The sequence below is a fragment of the Myxocyprinus asiaticus genome, chromosome 1, assembly GCF_019703515.2.
Source record: "Myxocyprinus asiaticus isolate MX2 ecotype Aquarium Trade chromosome 1, UBuf_Myxa_2, whole genome shotgun sequence".
Taxonomy (NCBI): Eukaryota; Metazoa; Chordata; class Actinopteri; order Cypriniformes; family Catostomidae; genus Myxocyprinus; species Myxocyprinus asiaticus.
The window spans coordinates 37,528,977-37,545,748 of NC_059344.1; the positions used below are offsets into that span (position 1 = coordinate 37,528,977).

Here is a 16,772-nt window from a genome sequence, read left to right on the forward strand (position 1 = left end):
TCTACATTAGATATTTAAATAAGAAAATATTTATTCGATATTATTAGGATGACATCACTTTAATACATTTACAATGAATATAAACTAGAAAACACCCTATTTTATATAAAAAAAAAGTTCAAAATAGTCTAAATATAGTGATAAATAGCATTTAACTAAGTTTTTGCTTCAAAAAAGATAACAGACTTTAGACAAACTCTGTGCTGGGGCTCAAGTGAATTAGTGAATAATTTAGATGAAGTAGTTAATTTACGCCTGAACGAACCGACTCACTAAATGAATCTTTGGGATGAATTACTAAAATGAAGTTGAGTTCCCAAAGCTACAACATTAGTGAATATATTTTTTTAATTGGTTAATTTACATAAAGTGTCCAAAAGAACTGATTCACTTAAATTATTTGGATTTCCCAGTGCTACATGTATGTGTAACCGGTCCTGCTCTACCAGCTCCAAGCGGGATTCGAAGGATGGAAGGAGGCACGCTAACACGGAGGCTAAAGGCTACAGCCTCTAGCACCAGTCTCTAGTGCGCCTCTTGAGGCCAGGGGAGTGAGGTTTACATATACTGCACTGCTGTCACGTACCAGCTGGCTCCTGTTACGCTCATCCCCCTAAACCTTGCTCCCATCCGGGTCACAGCACCACTGTGACTGGTCCTGCTCGACCCACTCTGAGCAGGATTTGAACCTACGTCAGCTGGCATGGGAGGCGGACATGCTAATGAGGATGCTATAGGCTACAGCTTCTAGCGCCAGTCACACATACCACACAGCTATCACGTACTAGCTGGCTCCCATTACATATGCGAGGACGTTTTGTTAAGCACATCACATAATACCTCATCTCCATTGATGTGTTCGCAAAACAATGTGATAAATGTAGCGTTTTGTGACGATACACTGCTACTGGTTGGAAAATGTAGCTTGGAGTTGTTATTGGAAAAGCTACATATTGGAAAAAATAGCTGAGCTACTGTCATGCTACTGAAAACTTAGTTGAGGTAGTTGTTTTGCTGTTTTTAGTCAGTTATTTCCCAACACTGATGGTGAGCAACAAGTTTTACCAGACGCCACAATACATGAGGCCATGCATTACTGAGCTACAGTGCTCCTTTCTTTCCGAAATTTCATTCTTTCTTTTCAGGTCTTTATTTTTGAGGCTCTGTTTGGTAGACTGGGGAGAGCCAGAGTAAACATTCATTATGGCACAGCTTTCATTGTCTTTAATTCACAGAAGTCAATCACACAATGGTCAGGGGTTTGTGTGGGAACTCACACAGGTGGGAGGAGTGTGAAGACCTGCGGCACAGCAATGGTTGATGTGGTGAATGCTTACACGTGTGCGTATGTTTAATGTGATATGTGCATAACAGCTTGTTCATATGCTTACTGCTCCACAGGTGTGTCATTCACACACAGTCCCTGCTCAACAGGATGTAAACATTATCAGGTCCTCACACACCTTCGTCACACCCCTCCTTAGCAAACACACACGCACATACAGCCCCATGAAGACAGGTATGTGTGGGCATTCACATGCACATGCAATGTTAAAAATAAATGCACTCACGCATAAAAGAATGCATATCTGACTTTGTTGATATCCCTTTCTTTCTACCACACACACCTTGCGAGCTAAATGGCGGAGGGAGTTTTATCTGTGTTGCTTTTAAGAGTGGCTGTATTTATACCATATCTCTAAATGACATTTTGTCCATGGGTTATAGTAAGTGGTGGGATGAATTTGTCATCCAAATAATTAATTGTTCTTTGCATAAGAGCATATGTTAAAGCCTTTTAAAATGTATTTCTCTTGTGGTCTCTCCACACAGCACTTCTCAGAGCAGATGGAGGACTTCTCCAATGACCTTTTCAACAGCTTTTTTGATGATCATCTGTTGGCGGAGAGGAACCCATTGCTGGATATGGATCTGGACCCTGCAACCCCTGACATCCATGCAGATCACAGCTACTCTCTCAGCGGGGACTCTGCCCCACAGAGCCCCTCCATGCCAATCAAATCAGACGATGATGCAGGTTAGCAAACCGCAAAGTGTTTTCCACTACCTTACCCATTCTGTCCCCTGTCTAGACACTAGGGCCGGGTAAAACTATCGATTTTATGATGAATCACGATCTTCATTTGAACAATCCCGATATTGATTCTTAAAATACCAAGATCGATATTTAACTTTTACTTTAAAGGTGCACTCGGATTATGAATATGTCATCGTGGATTTACACTGACACCTAGGGGAGTGGATGTAGCACTTTAATTTTTTAATTTTTTCCATGAGAAAAAATGTCCAATAACAGGGTGGTTACTGAGATTAAGCCAGTAGTTTTCAGCTAGTCATGTGATACTAACACGGCAGCCCCCATGAGGGGACCCTCTTCATGTAGAATAAAACAGCTTTTATAAGGTTACTAATAAGACTGGAGTCTTCATCTCATTTTAGTGCTCATTATTTTATACATATGTTTCAAAATTACTTAAACTTTATTTAGAAGTAAAACTTTATAAACGAGGAAAAAATTACTGAGTGCACCTTTAAAGTTTACTTTTGATTTGATTATGATATCTGTTAAATAAATTTCATTTGAACTGCATAGTTTTGGCACTATTGTTTTTTTAAAAATTATTATTATATTTTTCTTAATGTATTAAGTTAGAAGTTTCCCTGAAATGACAGGATTAGCTGATTTTTTATTTTTCATTTGTAAGCAAATGGACATTATAACTGAAATATACCCAAATGAAACTGTATCAAAATTGGAATCTTATTGAGAGCTTGTGATTCAGAATCAAATCAAATCAGGAAATCCATATCGATACCCATCCTTACTCGCACTTTTCTATTCACACAGAAAATTGCCCACCCGTTTGTATACTCAATTTCTACAACATCAAGTGGAGATTGATAGAATTTACTAGTCTTGCATTGTTCAAAGGGTCAACTATCAACAGCTTTATTTTTCTGTGAAGTCTCTTTCTCTCTCTGTCTCTCTTTCTCTCTCCTCCTTATCTCCCGGAGCACCCGTGCAGCACAGGGTTCCTTGATGCAGCTCTAGCCAAGAGCTCAGTCTACCATAGGAAGCTGGGAATTCCAGGAAGACAGCCAAAACTCACACTCGCTCACTCTTTCTGTCTGTCTGTCTTTCTCTCTTTTTTAACACACCATGCTTCATGCCAGGGAGCTGTAGTCATCCATAAAATAAAAAAGGAATCTGGTTTTCAGCTTCAGATGGAGAATAGGTAGAGGATTTTAGGGCGGGGGGCTGGCTCAGAGTGTTGCATCATATTGAACTTGAGTTGACTATGTGAGGAATGTGTGTGCAGACGAAGAGTGAAGCTTCTTTCCAGTGAGGCTCCAGTGAGGGATTTCCAGTGAATCCGCGAAACCTCAAAGTAGCATGAAGGGGCTCTAGGATTTCTTGAGCCTTTTAGCCAGACTGCTCTGAGCACCCAAATGCTTTGAACCCCAAAAGTAAAAACTGATATCCTGCACCATATTACAATTTAAAATAAGGTGTCTTTTTGAAGATTGTTCTGTGTGCCTTTTTAGTGAGAGAGAGCTAAGATGACCACAGTGACTTCAGGTGTTGCAGCAGTGTGTGATATCTCTTCTGACCATAAACCTGCCCCTGTCTATGGTATAAAGACTGTGATCGTCTTTAGCAGGCAGTTAAAGTGAGCACTGGCTGATTCACTGCTTTGTCTCCTGTTGCTCTGAAGTAACTTTAAACCCGCTAATGAGCATCGCCCTTCCGTCTCCCCCGGCCTGAAGTCACCCCACTGTGATACCTGCTGTCCCTCAGACATCAAAGCCTTAGAGTGCCTTATGGACATGACCCAATAGAGATTAGTTTCTGTGGAGCATAAATGAGGGTATTGGGATATTTCCATGTAGAACTAAACAGCTCTGATCCACACTTTAGCTACCACAAGGAGAAACACTGACATTGAATTTCAAATATTTAGGAATAGTTCAACTAAAAATTAAACAGGGTGTTCCGTTGGCCATTTTCAATACAATGGCAGTGATAGTGACTCACTTTAAAGCTTAAAAATGGACCCATAAGTGTCATAAACATAATCCATGTGACTCAAGTGTCATATTCCAAGCCTTCTGAAGGCACAAAAAGGTTTTGGTAGGAAACAACACATAATTTCAGTTATTGAATATAATGCATGTGTTCCATGGACTACTTTTATGGCACTTTGTGGTAATTTATTTGAGCTTTAAAGTGAGTCACACAACTGGCATTGTATTGAAATTGGCGAACAGGACTACCTTTAAAATTCCTCCTTTTGTGTTCCACAGAAGAAAGAAAGGACATAAGGACATAAGGATGAGGAAATGATGACAGAATTTTCCTTTTTGAATTAATTATTCCTGTAAAATGTTTGTAATGTTTTCTGTATAGACTTGTTTTATCTTGGCATATAGAGTGAAAGTGAGAAAGAGAGAAACAGAGATAACCCCTCTGACATAGCTGACCATGTGAAAGAGTACTAATAATTTGTTCTAATCTGGGCTGAGAAAGCTTTATAGTAGACTGATCAATTTTTCACAATAGAGAATGCGCGTATAAGTGTGTTTGCTTTAGTGGATGCTGGTGAAGGAGAGACTCTTATGGTCTAATATGCTGTATTGAGTTGATGGTTTGCGGCCTTTCACAGAGGTTCCCCACTGGCAGAGCGTAAAAGTATAAAATCCAGCCTTCTCCTCCAAACAGCAGAACTCCTATAGAGCTTTCCTCTTCTGTTGTAATCAAACTCCTGCTGATATCCTTCCCCAACAGAACACTAACATGAAAAACCTGCCATCCTCCTTTACAAGGCCGCATAATGTTTTATCGATCCTGCAGTGGAGTCTGCAAACAAATGCTACTGAGGGCAGCCTGATAATAAGGGCTCCCACTACACGCAATACTTTCCTCCTCTTTGAAGCATCCAGACATGTAAAGCTGTTCTCTAGCCACCCTACCTGCCCCCAGCAATCTCTTACCTGCCCTCTCCCATCATAAGGTTGGATTTTGTGTTAACTGTGTAAAAAGAAGCTGGTTTGCATTACCTTCAGAGGCCTGTTGCACGCAGCTAGTTGAACAAACTCAGTTTCAGATTAAGTTTCAGGTTGACAAAAACAGATAAAGCCAACCCGATCGGGCCAGCGATCTCAAGACGCTCGCTACAAACGTTGTCTTTCAACTCAGAGTTTGATTCTGAGTTTGTGCTTAACCCTGAAGCACATGAATGAGCGACATTTGCCACGAACATCCAATGCATGAAGCTAGGAGATAGTCGGCGCAATTTACTTCTCGCGAGGAAATTCAGTGTGATTTACTTCTCCACTGAAGATCAAGAGATTATTATGAAAATATGAAGAATTTAAATATGTACACAACAAGTTGAGACATTGCTGCTGCCCCAGAAGTTTGAGGTGACTGATGGAAAAAATAAGTGAATGTAATGTGTAATTGAATTCATGTTCACAATAAGAACGTACAGGCTTATTATTTTTAAAGCATAAAAATCTGTATTTATTTAAAACATAAAAGCTTTTAAATTAAATTAAAAGCCTTGTATAATTTTATGAAATGCAAGCCATGTCACTTTGTGTGATAGCCTTCAATATAATTTTAACCAGTATATTTGTTCAGGTGGAAAGACACATCACACAATAAATGCATGTTTCAAGTGTGAGAATAACCTTACGGACACTTCTGCCAACAGTATTTTTCAGACGTTCTCAGCATCACTCACTGCAGTGCATACAGGTATAGTATGTAAAGAAATGCAAAGAAACTCAATGCATTTTTAATCTGCTGCTCAATAGATACAAGGTTCCTCCGATCTCTTAAATAAATCATCCTATTATATTTAAGCTTAACGTATAAATCTAAATTCTTTAAATATATACAGCATGGTACATTTCCCTGTGAAGCGCCCTTTAATTTGGACCGAGAGATACACGGGGAGTGACTTTATTGCTTCATAGATGTCACTTTACTCACAGCTGATTGGTCCAGTATGTGTTTACGATCTGTCACTCAGAAGAAAACCCGCTCCAGAGCAGGTTAGCCGTGAGGCGTGAGTTGCTATGGCGATGTGCTTAAAATTTGATTAAAATGTGCTCCATCATAATCCTGCATGACATTTTAAGACCCATTTGGGCCATAAGGCTCTGGTTCTGGTCTTTAAAACAGCACGCAGATCCATTACAGTATACTGTAAGTGTCCCATAAAGTCCCATTAATTAAATGATTTAATTAATTCACGCACCTATTCATTCATTTACAGTATATGCATATTTTTTAATGTCCAACTTGGGAGAGTTTAGCTGTTATTATCATTACATATCTCACTTCCTGAAGTTTAATTTAATAAAGGTTCAGTGGCCCCAAAAATTATTGCCAAACTATTAAGCCACACTTAAAAATGTATGCATAATCATTGCATTATATAACAAAAAAAAGTAGCATTTATTCTGCAGCAAGAGAGCACAAGCCCATTTTTCTTGCACAACATTTCAAGTTTGTTAGGTTTAAATGATAAATTAAAAGATATACTGTCAAAAATGTTGACACTTTCTGGTTGCTAAATATTAGTGAAACATGTCCATATTAATAAAGTGATCAAATACAGCTGTGTTTATTCTGTTAGGACATCTGCGTGAACTTGAGGGGACCTAAAAATGACTTCGGTACCAGTTCAAAGTCATTGCGAAAATAGGTTAGAAAAACAAGGTCTAGGTCTATTTGCAGCTGTATTGTACCAAGTACCACTGCAAATCAAAAAATCTCTGTTTTGGGGTACCCTTTTCTTTTGTTTGCTGTTTGTTTAATATGGGTTATTTTCTCCACAGACCTAGAGGGGATGTGGTCGTTCAGTCAGAATCTCACAGCCATTCTAGTGAAACAGGAGCCAAGTCTGATGTCTGAGAACTGCCCTGATAAAGCACCCCCTCAGGTCAACACCAGCACCAGCTCACAGCCCCTTACTCTTGCACCCCCACCACAGAGGAATCACACAGGAGAGAAGGTGAGAGCAGATTACAGCATCACAGCACACTTTCTCTGTTGATCAACTGTTTGATTCTTGGTGGTCCTCATACTACTAACGATATGGGGATCGTTCAAATGTTTCATAGGAAAAGCTTAGGGTTCATGGAAAATATCAGTGACATTTTAAAATTGTGATTTCCAAGGCTGGAAAAGTCATGAAAATGAATAAAATCATATAAAGTCAGGAGAAAGTCATTGGAATTTCTGTAGTGAATATACAGTGAATGGTTCTTGTTATGCTCATCATCTGAATAATGCTCCTTGTGAATGTTTGTGTAAAACTTGTGCACAAGCCAGCGTTAGAAATATCAGAACGTTTTTTTGTCTTTTAGAAGACATTTATTAACTATTAAGAAAGCTGATAGATTTTTTTAAAGTTAAAATTCTTTCTCATGTCCCAGATTAATATGTAAATTCAACTTTAAAAAAGCTATTTCTATGTTGATTTCACCTAAAAGTGTAAATGTCTCTGTGGCACTATTAAATCACAGTGGCCTTTCCATCCCGATGTGAGATTGGGGTGGGACTTCAGTATCTGTACATACAACCAATGGTAGATGGAGGAGTTTTCTGGAATCTGTCTGAAAACAGTGATTATTTTTGATTCCTTTTGATTATGCTTGTAGTGCAGAAATGCACTCTTCAGATTTAAATATAATTGTTTTAATCTATTAATTCAGTGGATTATTTCATTAAAATGAAAGATCTGCCCCTGCAAAAATGATTTTTAAAAATAATTACTTTGTAATCACGAATCACAAACAACTGGAAAAGTTCTGAAAAAGCCATGAAAATAAATGGTCATAAAGCATGGAGACCCTGAAAGCTTTATTTTTAAAACAACCAGGGAAATCTTGCTTCAGTACTTACATTATGGAAATGCTATCAACAAGATAGCTGTTTTTGTCTTAATATCAACAAATGTAAGTGAAACTGAGCTTATGACAATGAACCTTGCATACACTGTGGACCAAAGGGACCACTGTATTAGTATGACAATGAAGCACACACACACACACACATACACACAAATGCATCCTGTGCTATTTTGCTCAGCTGGCAGCTTGCTCAACATCTCTGCCCAGTGAGCATGTTCAGGGTGCGAGTGTGTGTGAAGAGTTGAACTCATTGAAGCATGGGGATCAGCTCCAGCAGCATCAGTGTTGAGTTGAGAGTGGATTAGTTGTGTGTGGCTGCTGAGGTTTCTCGGATCTGGCAGCAAATTCACTTTGAGCATCAGAGCCATGGAATTGCTCTTCTCTCTCTGACTTCACACTAACACAGGCCAGACTTTCCACCAGCTCCCATAAGCTCTGCCCTCTTCAGAGAGCAGGTCAGCAGCAGCTGTTTGCTCTTTGAAGATACCTGTCATCAAAATAAGCAAACACAGAACGAGCACTTAACAAAGCTCTGTCAAGAATAACTTAATATAGGCTAGATTAAATAATATTCAGAATTGACTGGGTTGTATAAGATCATGTTTTTTATTTATCAAGAGCAGCATGACACACATGGTGTAAAGCTGTTCTGAAGGCCACAGGAAGCGCAGTGCTCATCAGATAAACACAAACTATATATACTGTAGCGTACCATTATGAACCGACGCACCAAAATAACTATAATTCATGATCTGCTTGTATTACATAATTGTCAAGCAATGCTTTGGAACCTCTTGAGGCCACCTTGGAACCTTGAAGGAGCCAGTCTGACTGCCAGACAGTTAAGAGTCCAACTTTGTATTCCAACTACAATAGTGTATGACCTGATTTTGCTATAGTTCAGTTTTAATGAAGCTCGACTAACAGGGGTGGAAAATACATTTTATTAGCTTTATTTGAAAGATGTTTGCATATGCACTTTGGAAAGATTCTATTTTTATGGATCTGTTTCTTATTGTAATAGTCAATCTGAGCACACACACATACAGGCATAGGGAAACATTCATTATACAGCAATGCTGGATAAGTCAGAGTTAAGTGTCATAATCTTACAGCATTGTAAGTAACAACACTATGCACTAACAACCTTCCAGCCAGTGGTGCACCTCTACTTAAGCAATATCACATAAACAAGAGTACTGCTAAAGTTATTTTGTCTAGTTTTGCTCCGCTAATGAAAATAGTTCCAAACAAAACTAAAGCAAGATCAACTGTTGCATGTCATCAAGCAATGCACAGACTGACAGCCGGTGGCATCACAGACAAGTGGAATAGAACAAATCGAAAAGCATCCCAGTGCTGTTATACTAAATATCAGCTCTTTTAGAATGGAAAGGCCGGACCTAACTGTTGTATAATATTGTTTAGTGCTACCATATGTACAGTGCACTCCACTAATATTGGCACACTTGGTAAATATGAGCAAAGAAGGCTGTAAAAAAGAAAATGCATTTATTGTTTATCCTTTTGATCTTTCATTCAAATATTCACAAAAATCTGTCCTCTAATGGATATCAAACAATTGCAAAAACAAGTTTAATAAAATACAAATATTTTGGTCAAATATATGTGTGGCACAATTATTGGCACCCTTTTATTCCATACATTGTGCAACCTCCCTTTGCCGAGACAACAGCTCTGAGTCTTCTCTTATAATGCCTAATGAGGTTGGAGAACACCTGGCAAGTGATCTGAGACCATTCCTCCATACAGAATCTCTCCAGATCCTTCAAATTCCGAGGTCCACGCTGGTGGACTCTCTTCTTCAGTTTACCACACAGGTTTTCTATGGGGTTCAGGTCAGGGGACTGGGATGGCCATGGCAGAACCTTGATTTTGAGGTCAGTGGACCATTTTTGTGTTGATTTTGATGTTTGTTTTGGATCATTGTCCTGCTGGAATATCCAACCAGGGCCCATTGTAAGCTTTCTGGCAGAAGCAGTCAGGTTTTGATTTAGTATCTTTTGGTATTTGATAGAGTCCATGATGCCATGTATCTGAACAAGATGTCCAGGACCTTTGGCAGAAAAACCGCCCCAGAACATTAAAGATCCACCACCATGTTTAACCGTCGGCATGGGGTACTTTTCCATATGGCTACCTCTCTGTGTGCGCCAAACCCATCTCTGATGTTTGCTGCCAAAAAGCTCTATTTTTGTTTCATCTGACCATAGAACCCAATCCTATTTAAAGTTCCAGAGTGTCTGGCAAACTGAAGATGCTTGAGTTTGTTGTTGGATGAGAGCAGAGGCTTTTTTCTTGAAACCCTCCCAAACAACTTGTGGTGATGTAGGTGATGTCTGATTGTAGTTTTGGAGACTTTCTGACCCAAGACTTAACTAATTTCTGCAATTCTCCAGCTGTGATCCTTGGATAATTGTTGGCCACTCGAACCATCCTCCTCACTGTGCATGGAAACAATGTAGACACACGTCCTCTTCCAGGCTGATTCTTAACATTTGATTGGAACTTCTTAAGTATTGCCTTGATGGTGGAAATTGCCATTTTCAATGATTTTGCTGTTTTCTTATAGCCACTTTCAATTTTGTGAAGCTCAACAACCTTTTGCTGCACATCAGAACTTTATTCTTTGGTCTTACCCATTGTGATGAATGACTAAGGGACCTCATACTAAATACCCTTGTGAAACAGGAAGTCATGGCTGAACAATTTCATGTTCCTAGTCACCCAGGTGTACTAAAACATGTAAAATATGAATGGGAATATACTTCAGATATATTTTACTCATGAGAATTACTAGGGGTGCCAATAATTGTGGCAAACGTGTTCTGGAGAAAAATATTTAATTAATTATTAGATTTTTTTCCCCTCCTTTCAGTTATTTTACTTCTATTAAAGGTTAGATTTTTGTGAATATTTTGAATGAAAGATCAAAAGGATAAACAATAAAGGCATATTTTTTTATTTATTTTTTTGCTCATATTTACCAAGGGTGCCAATATTAGTGGAGGGCACTGTATATGCATTAGTCAGATGGTAGTGTGAAGGCCTTTACCAGCTCAAGTTCATGGGGAATATTGTCCGCTGACTCTGAATAAGTGAAGTACAGCAGTCCCACTGATCTGAGGCTCATGTCACCTCTCTTTGTGCATGATTGTTGGTCGCTGGCCAGACTGCGTGTGGTTAGAAGGCGGGCAGCCTTTGCTCTGTCAGTGTAAACAGTTTGAGTCTGCCTTCAGCTGTGTTTACTGTCTCAGACATCCAGCATGGAGCACATTTATTCTAGTACCCTAAAACAGTTCAGTACCATCAAATACTAAGGAGCAAAGCAGCCAAATATCATCAAAGACTCTTAGATATAAATAAATATTGTCTCTGTGCTGCATATTCCTCCAGCCTGCGCAGTGGACACAGACAGGATGCTTCTTTTAAATATTCTTCGGTGTATAAGCATCTGTTGTGTGGTTTATGTTAATGGTTGTTTTGGTGTTTGTTTGTTTTTGTTGTTTTAGGGCTCCAAAAGTCTTTGCTCAAACTCTGTTCCTGCCATTAAAGCAGAGCCCATAGAGGTGAACCAGTTCCTCAGTGTTCCTGCAGGTAGGTGTGGAATCTCTCTTCAAGGAATATTCTGGGTTCAATACAAGTTAAGCCCAATCGACAGCATTTGTAGCATAACTCTGATTACCACAAAAATAATTTGGGCTCGTCCCTGAGAGGCACTTACAATGGAAGTGAATGTGGCCAATTTTTGGAGGGTTTAAAGGCAGAAATGTCATGTAAAGCTTATAATTTAATAAATGCACTAACATAAATACTTCTGTTAAAACTTGTGTATTATTTGAGCTGACAAGTTGCTTAAATCGTCGTTTTTGTGCCAGTCTACTAAATTACCGGGATTGCAGGGTTTAAAGTTTTGTCGTCATGGCAACGAAGTTGTAAAATTGGATATAACTATACTATACACAGAAAAGGTTAGTAAGTGATTTTATCACACTAAAAACACTAAAAACCATTCACTTCTATTGTAAGAGCCTCACTGGAACCTAGATTTGTACTTTTTTAAAGTATAGGAGGGATGAGTCGAAATTATGTTTTGTGTTAATCAACATTGTGCCACAAATGCTGTTGAAAAACTTGTACTAAACCCGGAACATTCCTTTCAGTCTAAACTCTCACCTGTGCCACTCTAATACCTGTTCCAGTGGTGTGGAGTGATTTATCCAGTTGGAGGGTCACTAACACAGTCAGCAATTTGCTTGTGTTATGCTACAGTACCTGCATAAGTATGATACACATATTGTATACGTAATAAAAATAAAAGCAGTTTGTCTGAGATATGATGCAGCTGTTGGCTCACTGGGACACAGGTTTGAATCTGGCCTGCATCATGTCCCGATCCCTTTTCATCTCTCTCTCTATCAACTTTCGATGTCTTTCTCTACTGTCCTATAAATTAAATGCTGAAAATACCATGAATAAAATGTAACAGCAGTTCAATCAAACAGTACAGCATCAAATCAACTGTATATAAGACACAACAGGCCAAAGGATTCAACATTTATGGCATTAAGTCTCCACAATGGCCAATGCAATTCTTCCACCCCTGTTTAAAGATGGCAAAACTAAGCAAATTAGCTCTCTTTTGTCCTGCTCCCCTGCTCTAAGGTCAGTTCAGTTCAGGGTTATAAATACTGTAATGGTGTGTTCCTTTTCCAGAGGAAATGAGACTTAGTGTGAGTGTTTCTTTATTTAACTTTTGCATGCATTTGCCAATCTCTCAGATCTCAACTTTATTCCATTCTGAAAGGCCTTTTGATGAAAATAATTTCCAACAGTCACCATTTTTATCAGTGTAAGAATTCTTTAAATATCCCAGTAGAATTATTTTATTATTTTTAGGAGTTGCTGTTTTTAGATTATTCTGACATGACAAGAATGTTTCTGGAGTCAAAATTTTATTCTTAAAGGAATAGTTCACCCAAAAATGAAAATGTTCTTATCATTTACTCATCCTCATGCCGTCCCAGATGTGTATGACATTCTGTCTTCTGCAGAACACAAACAAAGATTTTTAAAAGAATATTTCAACTCTGTTGGTCCTCACAATGCAAATGAATGGTGACCAGAACTTTGAAGACCCAAAAGGCAATATAAAAGGAATCCGTATAACTCCAGTGGTTAAATCTATATCTTCTGAAGCAATATGATGTGAGAGGTGTGGGTGAGAAACAGATCAATATTTAAGTCCTTTTTAACTGTAAATCTACACTTTGTCTTTCACTTCCACATTATGATGTGGAAGTGACTTTCACTTTCACATTCAGCCACCTACTGGTTGGGCTGGTCAAAGGCGGAGATTGATAGTAAAAAAAAAGTTAAATATTGATCTGTTTCTCACTCACCCTTATCATATCACTTCAGAAGGCATGGATTTAACCACTGGGGTCGTATGGATTACTTTTATGCCTCCTTTATGTCATTTTTGGACCTTCTGAGTTTTGGTCACCATTCACTTACATTTTATGGACCTACAGAGCTGAGATATTTTTCTAAAAATCTTTGTTTTTTGTTCTGCTGAAGAAAGAAAGTCATACACATCTGGGATGGCATGAGGGGGAGTAAATGATCAGATCATTTTCATTTTTTGGTGAACTATCCCTTTATAATGCAATTTCCTCATGTTTATATGAAGTATGTGTATGCTTGTGCACTTACTACACTATAAAAGATTTATTGTGAGTTTACCTAAAAAATGTGTTTCTTGTGGTAACATCTAAATTAACTACCTGAATTCAAGTCTGAATTTGTGTGTGTTTGAGTTTCTGATCATATGCTTGTGTATTTTTTGTGTTCACACGAGCGTTTGGTCATAGTTATGAAACAGGATGGTTGTGATAAAGTCAGGTCTAAATCCAATACTCTAACTGAATCCAGGACTGCATACACACATTTTGCTAGTATTAATGTCATTATGACACTCGTTACATTAATGTGTGATGCTGGTGGTGCTAGCCAAATTTCTGTAATCAGGGCTCATAACACTGAGGTTGCAGGTTCAAGTTAGGGTAACAAAAGAACTGGAGAATCATTCAGATCAAAGTCTTTCTCTATCAACATTGGGCCACCATGAAAGGCACTTAACCCCAAGTTGCTCAAGAGTGACTGTCCCCTCTGTTTACTGTACTTTACTTTGGATTAAAATACATCTGCTAATGGCAAGCCAGCTGTAACACCTGCATGCCTGGTGTGTGCACTGTCTGTTTGGCAATTTGACATCCTCTCATCCTGCTCATCCAGAAAAAAAAAAAAAAAAAAAAAAACAGAATTAAAGCAGTATTTTGTGTATGTTGGGGCCTGGCCAGACCAAACACATGATCCAATCCAACACCCGCCAAGCTTAGCAGCTATGTGCATGTGTGTGTTTAATGTCCAAAACCTGACCCAAAGGATCAGGCTTTATTGGTGTTTCCTGATGACAGGTGACTGGATGAAAAGCAGAAGAGTGGGTCACTTTCTCTCACTCTTGAACTTCTCTGATTCTCACTTTATCTTGGCATTGCTCAAAGATGCATTGGCCATTTTAATACTGACTGTTTTGGCAAGTTGATATATGTCTGTGTATACTATATATTAGTCTGACATGCCATATACTCAGTTTAGTGATAAGCAGGCATATCTGTGGAAATTGTGCTATATGGAATCAAAGCTGATCATTAAGAATTCAAGTGTTAATGCCAGAGGTGAACAGGAGTCACAGGTGTTATAGGTGCTTCAAGAAATTGCTTATTTCTCTCTCACCCAACAGATGAGCACCTGCGGTTGCCACCCACTCCCCCCAGTAGCCATGGCAGTGACAGCGATGGATCCCAGAGCCCACATTCGCTGCCACCATTAAGCCCTGCACGCCTGCAGAGCCCACATTCACTGCCTCCCTCCAGCCCTGCCCGGCTACAGGCCCGCACCTCCGCAGCAATCTCCTCGTCCCCTCTCCTCACCGCCCCACATGTGAGCCACACACAATACATTATACATGATACATCAGTCATTTGTATATGTGATGAAGCATGCTCATTATGTATAATATAAATGGATATATTGCAATACAGAATACAAAAGCCTAAAATATCCATGCATTTACATATGCTTATTATTCTGTATGTAATACAAATGGAAATTTTGTAATAGACTACATAAGCCTATAAAAACATGCAGTCATATACTCATTGATGTATACAGAGGAAAATGCTGAGTTGTGTTTTTATGCAGAAGCTGCAGGGAACATCAGGCCCTTTGATGCTGACAGAGGAAGAGAAGAGAACTTTGATCGCTGAGGGATATCCCGTCCCCAACAAACTACCCCTCACCAAAACTGAGGAGAAAGCCCTCAAACGAGTGCGTCGGAAAATAAAAAATAAGGTATTGCCCATGACAACACAGTATTAAAGAATAGCTCACCCTGAAAATTCTGCTGTTGCTCGCTCTCATGTTGTTCCAAAGCCGTATGACTTTCTTTCTTCTGCAGAACACAAAAAGAAAATATGTTATGAATAACCCAGTCCTTCTTCTAAATACAATGGCAGTTGATAGTGACTCACTTTAAAGCTTAAAAAGCACCCAGACGAATCATAAAAGTAGTTCATGTGGCTCATGCGTCATATTCCAAGTCGTCTGAAGACATATGGTAGGTTTTGGTGAAAAACAACACAAAATGAAAGTATTTTTTCAGTGAAAATCTTGATGTCTGTTGCACATTCATGAACTTACAATGCAAGTTCTCACATAAACACTATCAACTCCCAATGTATTGAGTAGACGGACGGGGATATGCATTACATTTTCCCTTTTGCGTTCTGCAAAAGAAAGTCATAGGGATTTGGAATGACATGAGAGTGAGTAAATGATGACAGACTTTTCATTTTTTGGGTGAATTATTCCTTTAATGTTGAATCATTGAATCAATTCCTTCATATTCTCAATCCTCTCATGGACTAATTTGTATTTTTTTCATAGATCTCAGCACAGGAGAGCCGCAGGAAGAAGAAGGAATATGTGGAGTGTTTGGAGAAAAAGTAATTCCTCTCTATTAATTTGCTCTCTACCTCTTCCACTCCTCTCCCTCTCTGGCTTTCTCTCTCATTCTCATCTTTTCTCTTTTCTTCTCTCTTTCTTTCAGTGTTTGTCTAGCTTCCATTAGCCTTTCTGTTTTCTGTCTGTCTGTCTCTCATCATTCTCAATTTTTCCGTTTGACTTTTAATCCTTTAATCCTCTCTTCTCTCTCTAACCCCAACACACAGTCTTCCTGCAAAATACTCAGTATCCTTCATGCTGTTTTATTTGTTTTGTTGTGTGAATGTGGCCAATGGCTGAAGTCCATGCACTCATTGGGGTGTGAGTATGTATGTATGTATGTGTGTGTGATTCATTTTCCCCTCTGTGCTGCTGTTAGGCTCTCAGGTTTTGGCTAGTGAGCTGGAGAGACTGAACTTACATTGGACACACACATGCACACTTTTTCCACCGCTTACTGTAATTTTTTGTGCTGTCTTTACTGAAAATGAAGGCATTTGCATTTAATTTGATGATTTAAGATCTGAGCTCAAGGGTCATAAAGTTAACAAAGTAATTTTATTTGTTTCAGTCTGTTATTGTGACAGTATGGTAGCATAACACACACTCTCTGTCTCTCTCATCTGCAGAGTGGAGAACTATACTTCGGAGAACAATGAACTGTGGAAAAAGGTGGAGACACTCGAGAATGCCAACAGGTGAGATACCATATGTGTGTATGTGTTTAATAACAGTGA

General features: G+C 38.9%; 1 protein-coding gene across 3 annotated transcripts in view; it reads left to right on the forward strand.

The window, feature by feature from the left end:
- LOC127440838 (cyclic AMP-responsive element-binding protein 3-like protein 1) overlaps positions 1–16,772 on the forward strand; it is a 43,222-nt gene that overhangs the window by 17,106 nt on the left and 9,344 nt on the right. For all 3 annotated transcript variants that reach the window (XM_051697847.1, XM_051697937.1, XM_051698012.1), the window contains 7 exons: positions 1,834–2,038; positions 6,871–7,046; positions 11,481–11,565; positions 14,774–14,973; positions 15,235–15,384; positions 15,979–16,037; positions 16,665–16,733. In XM_051697847.1, coding sequence (XP_051553807.1) covers positions 1,834–2,038; positions 6,871–7,046; positions 11,481–11,565; positions 14,774–14,973; positions 15,235–15,384; positions 15,979–16,037; positions 16,665–16,733 — 944 coding nt within the window. The remainder of the gene's footprint in view (positions 1–1,833; positions 2,039–6,870; positions 7,047–11,480; positions 11,566–14,773; positions 14,974–15,234; positions 15,385–15,978; positions 16,038–16,664; positions 16,734–16,772) is intronic.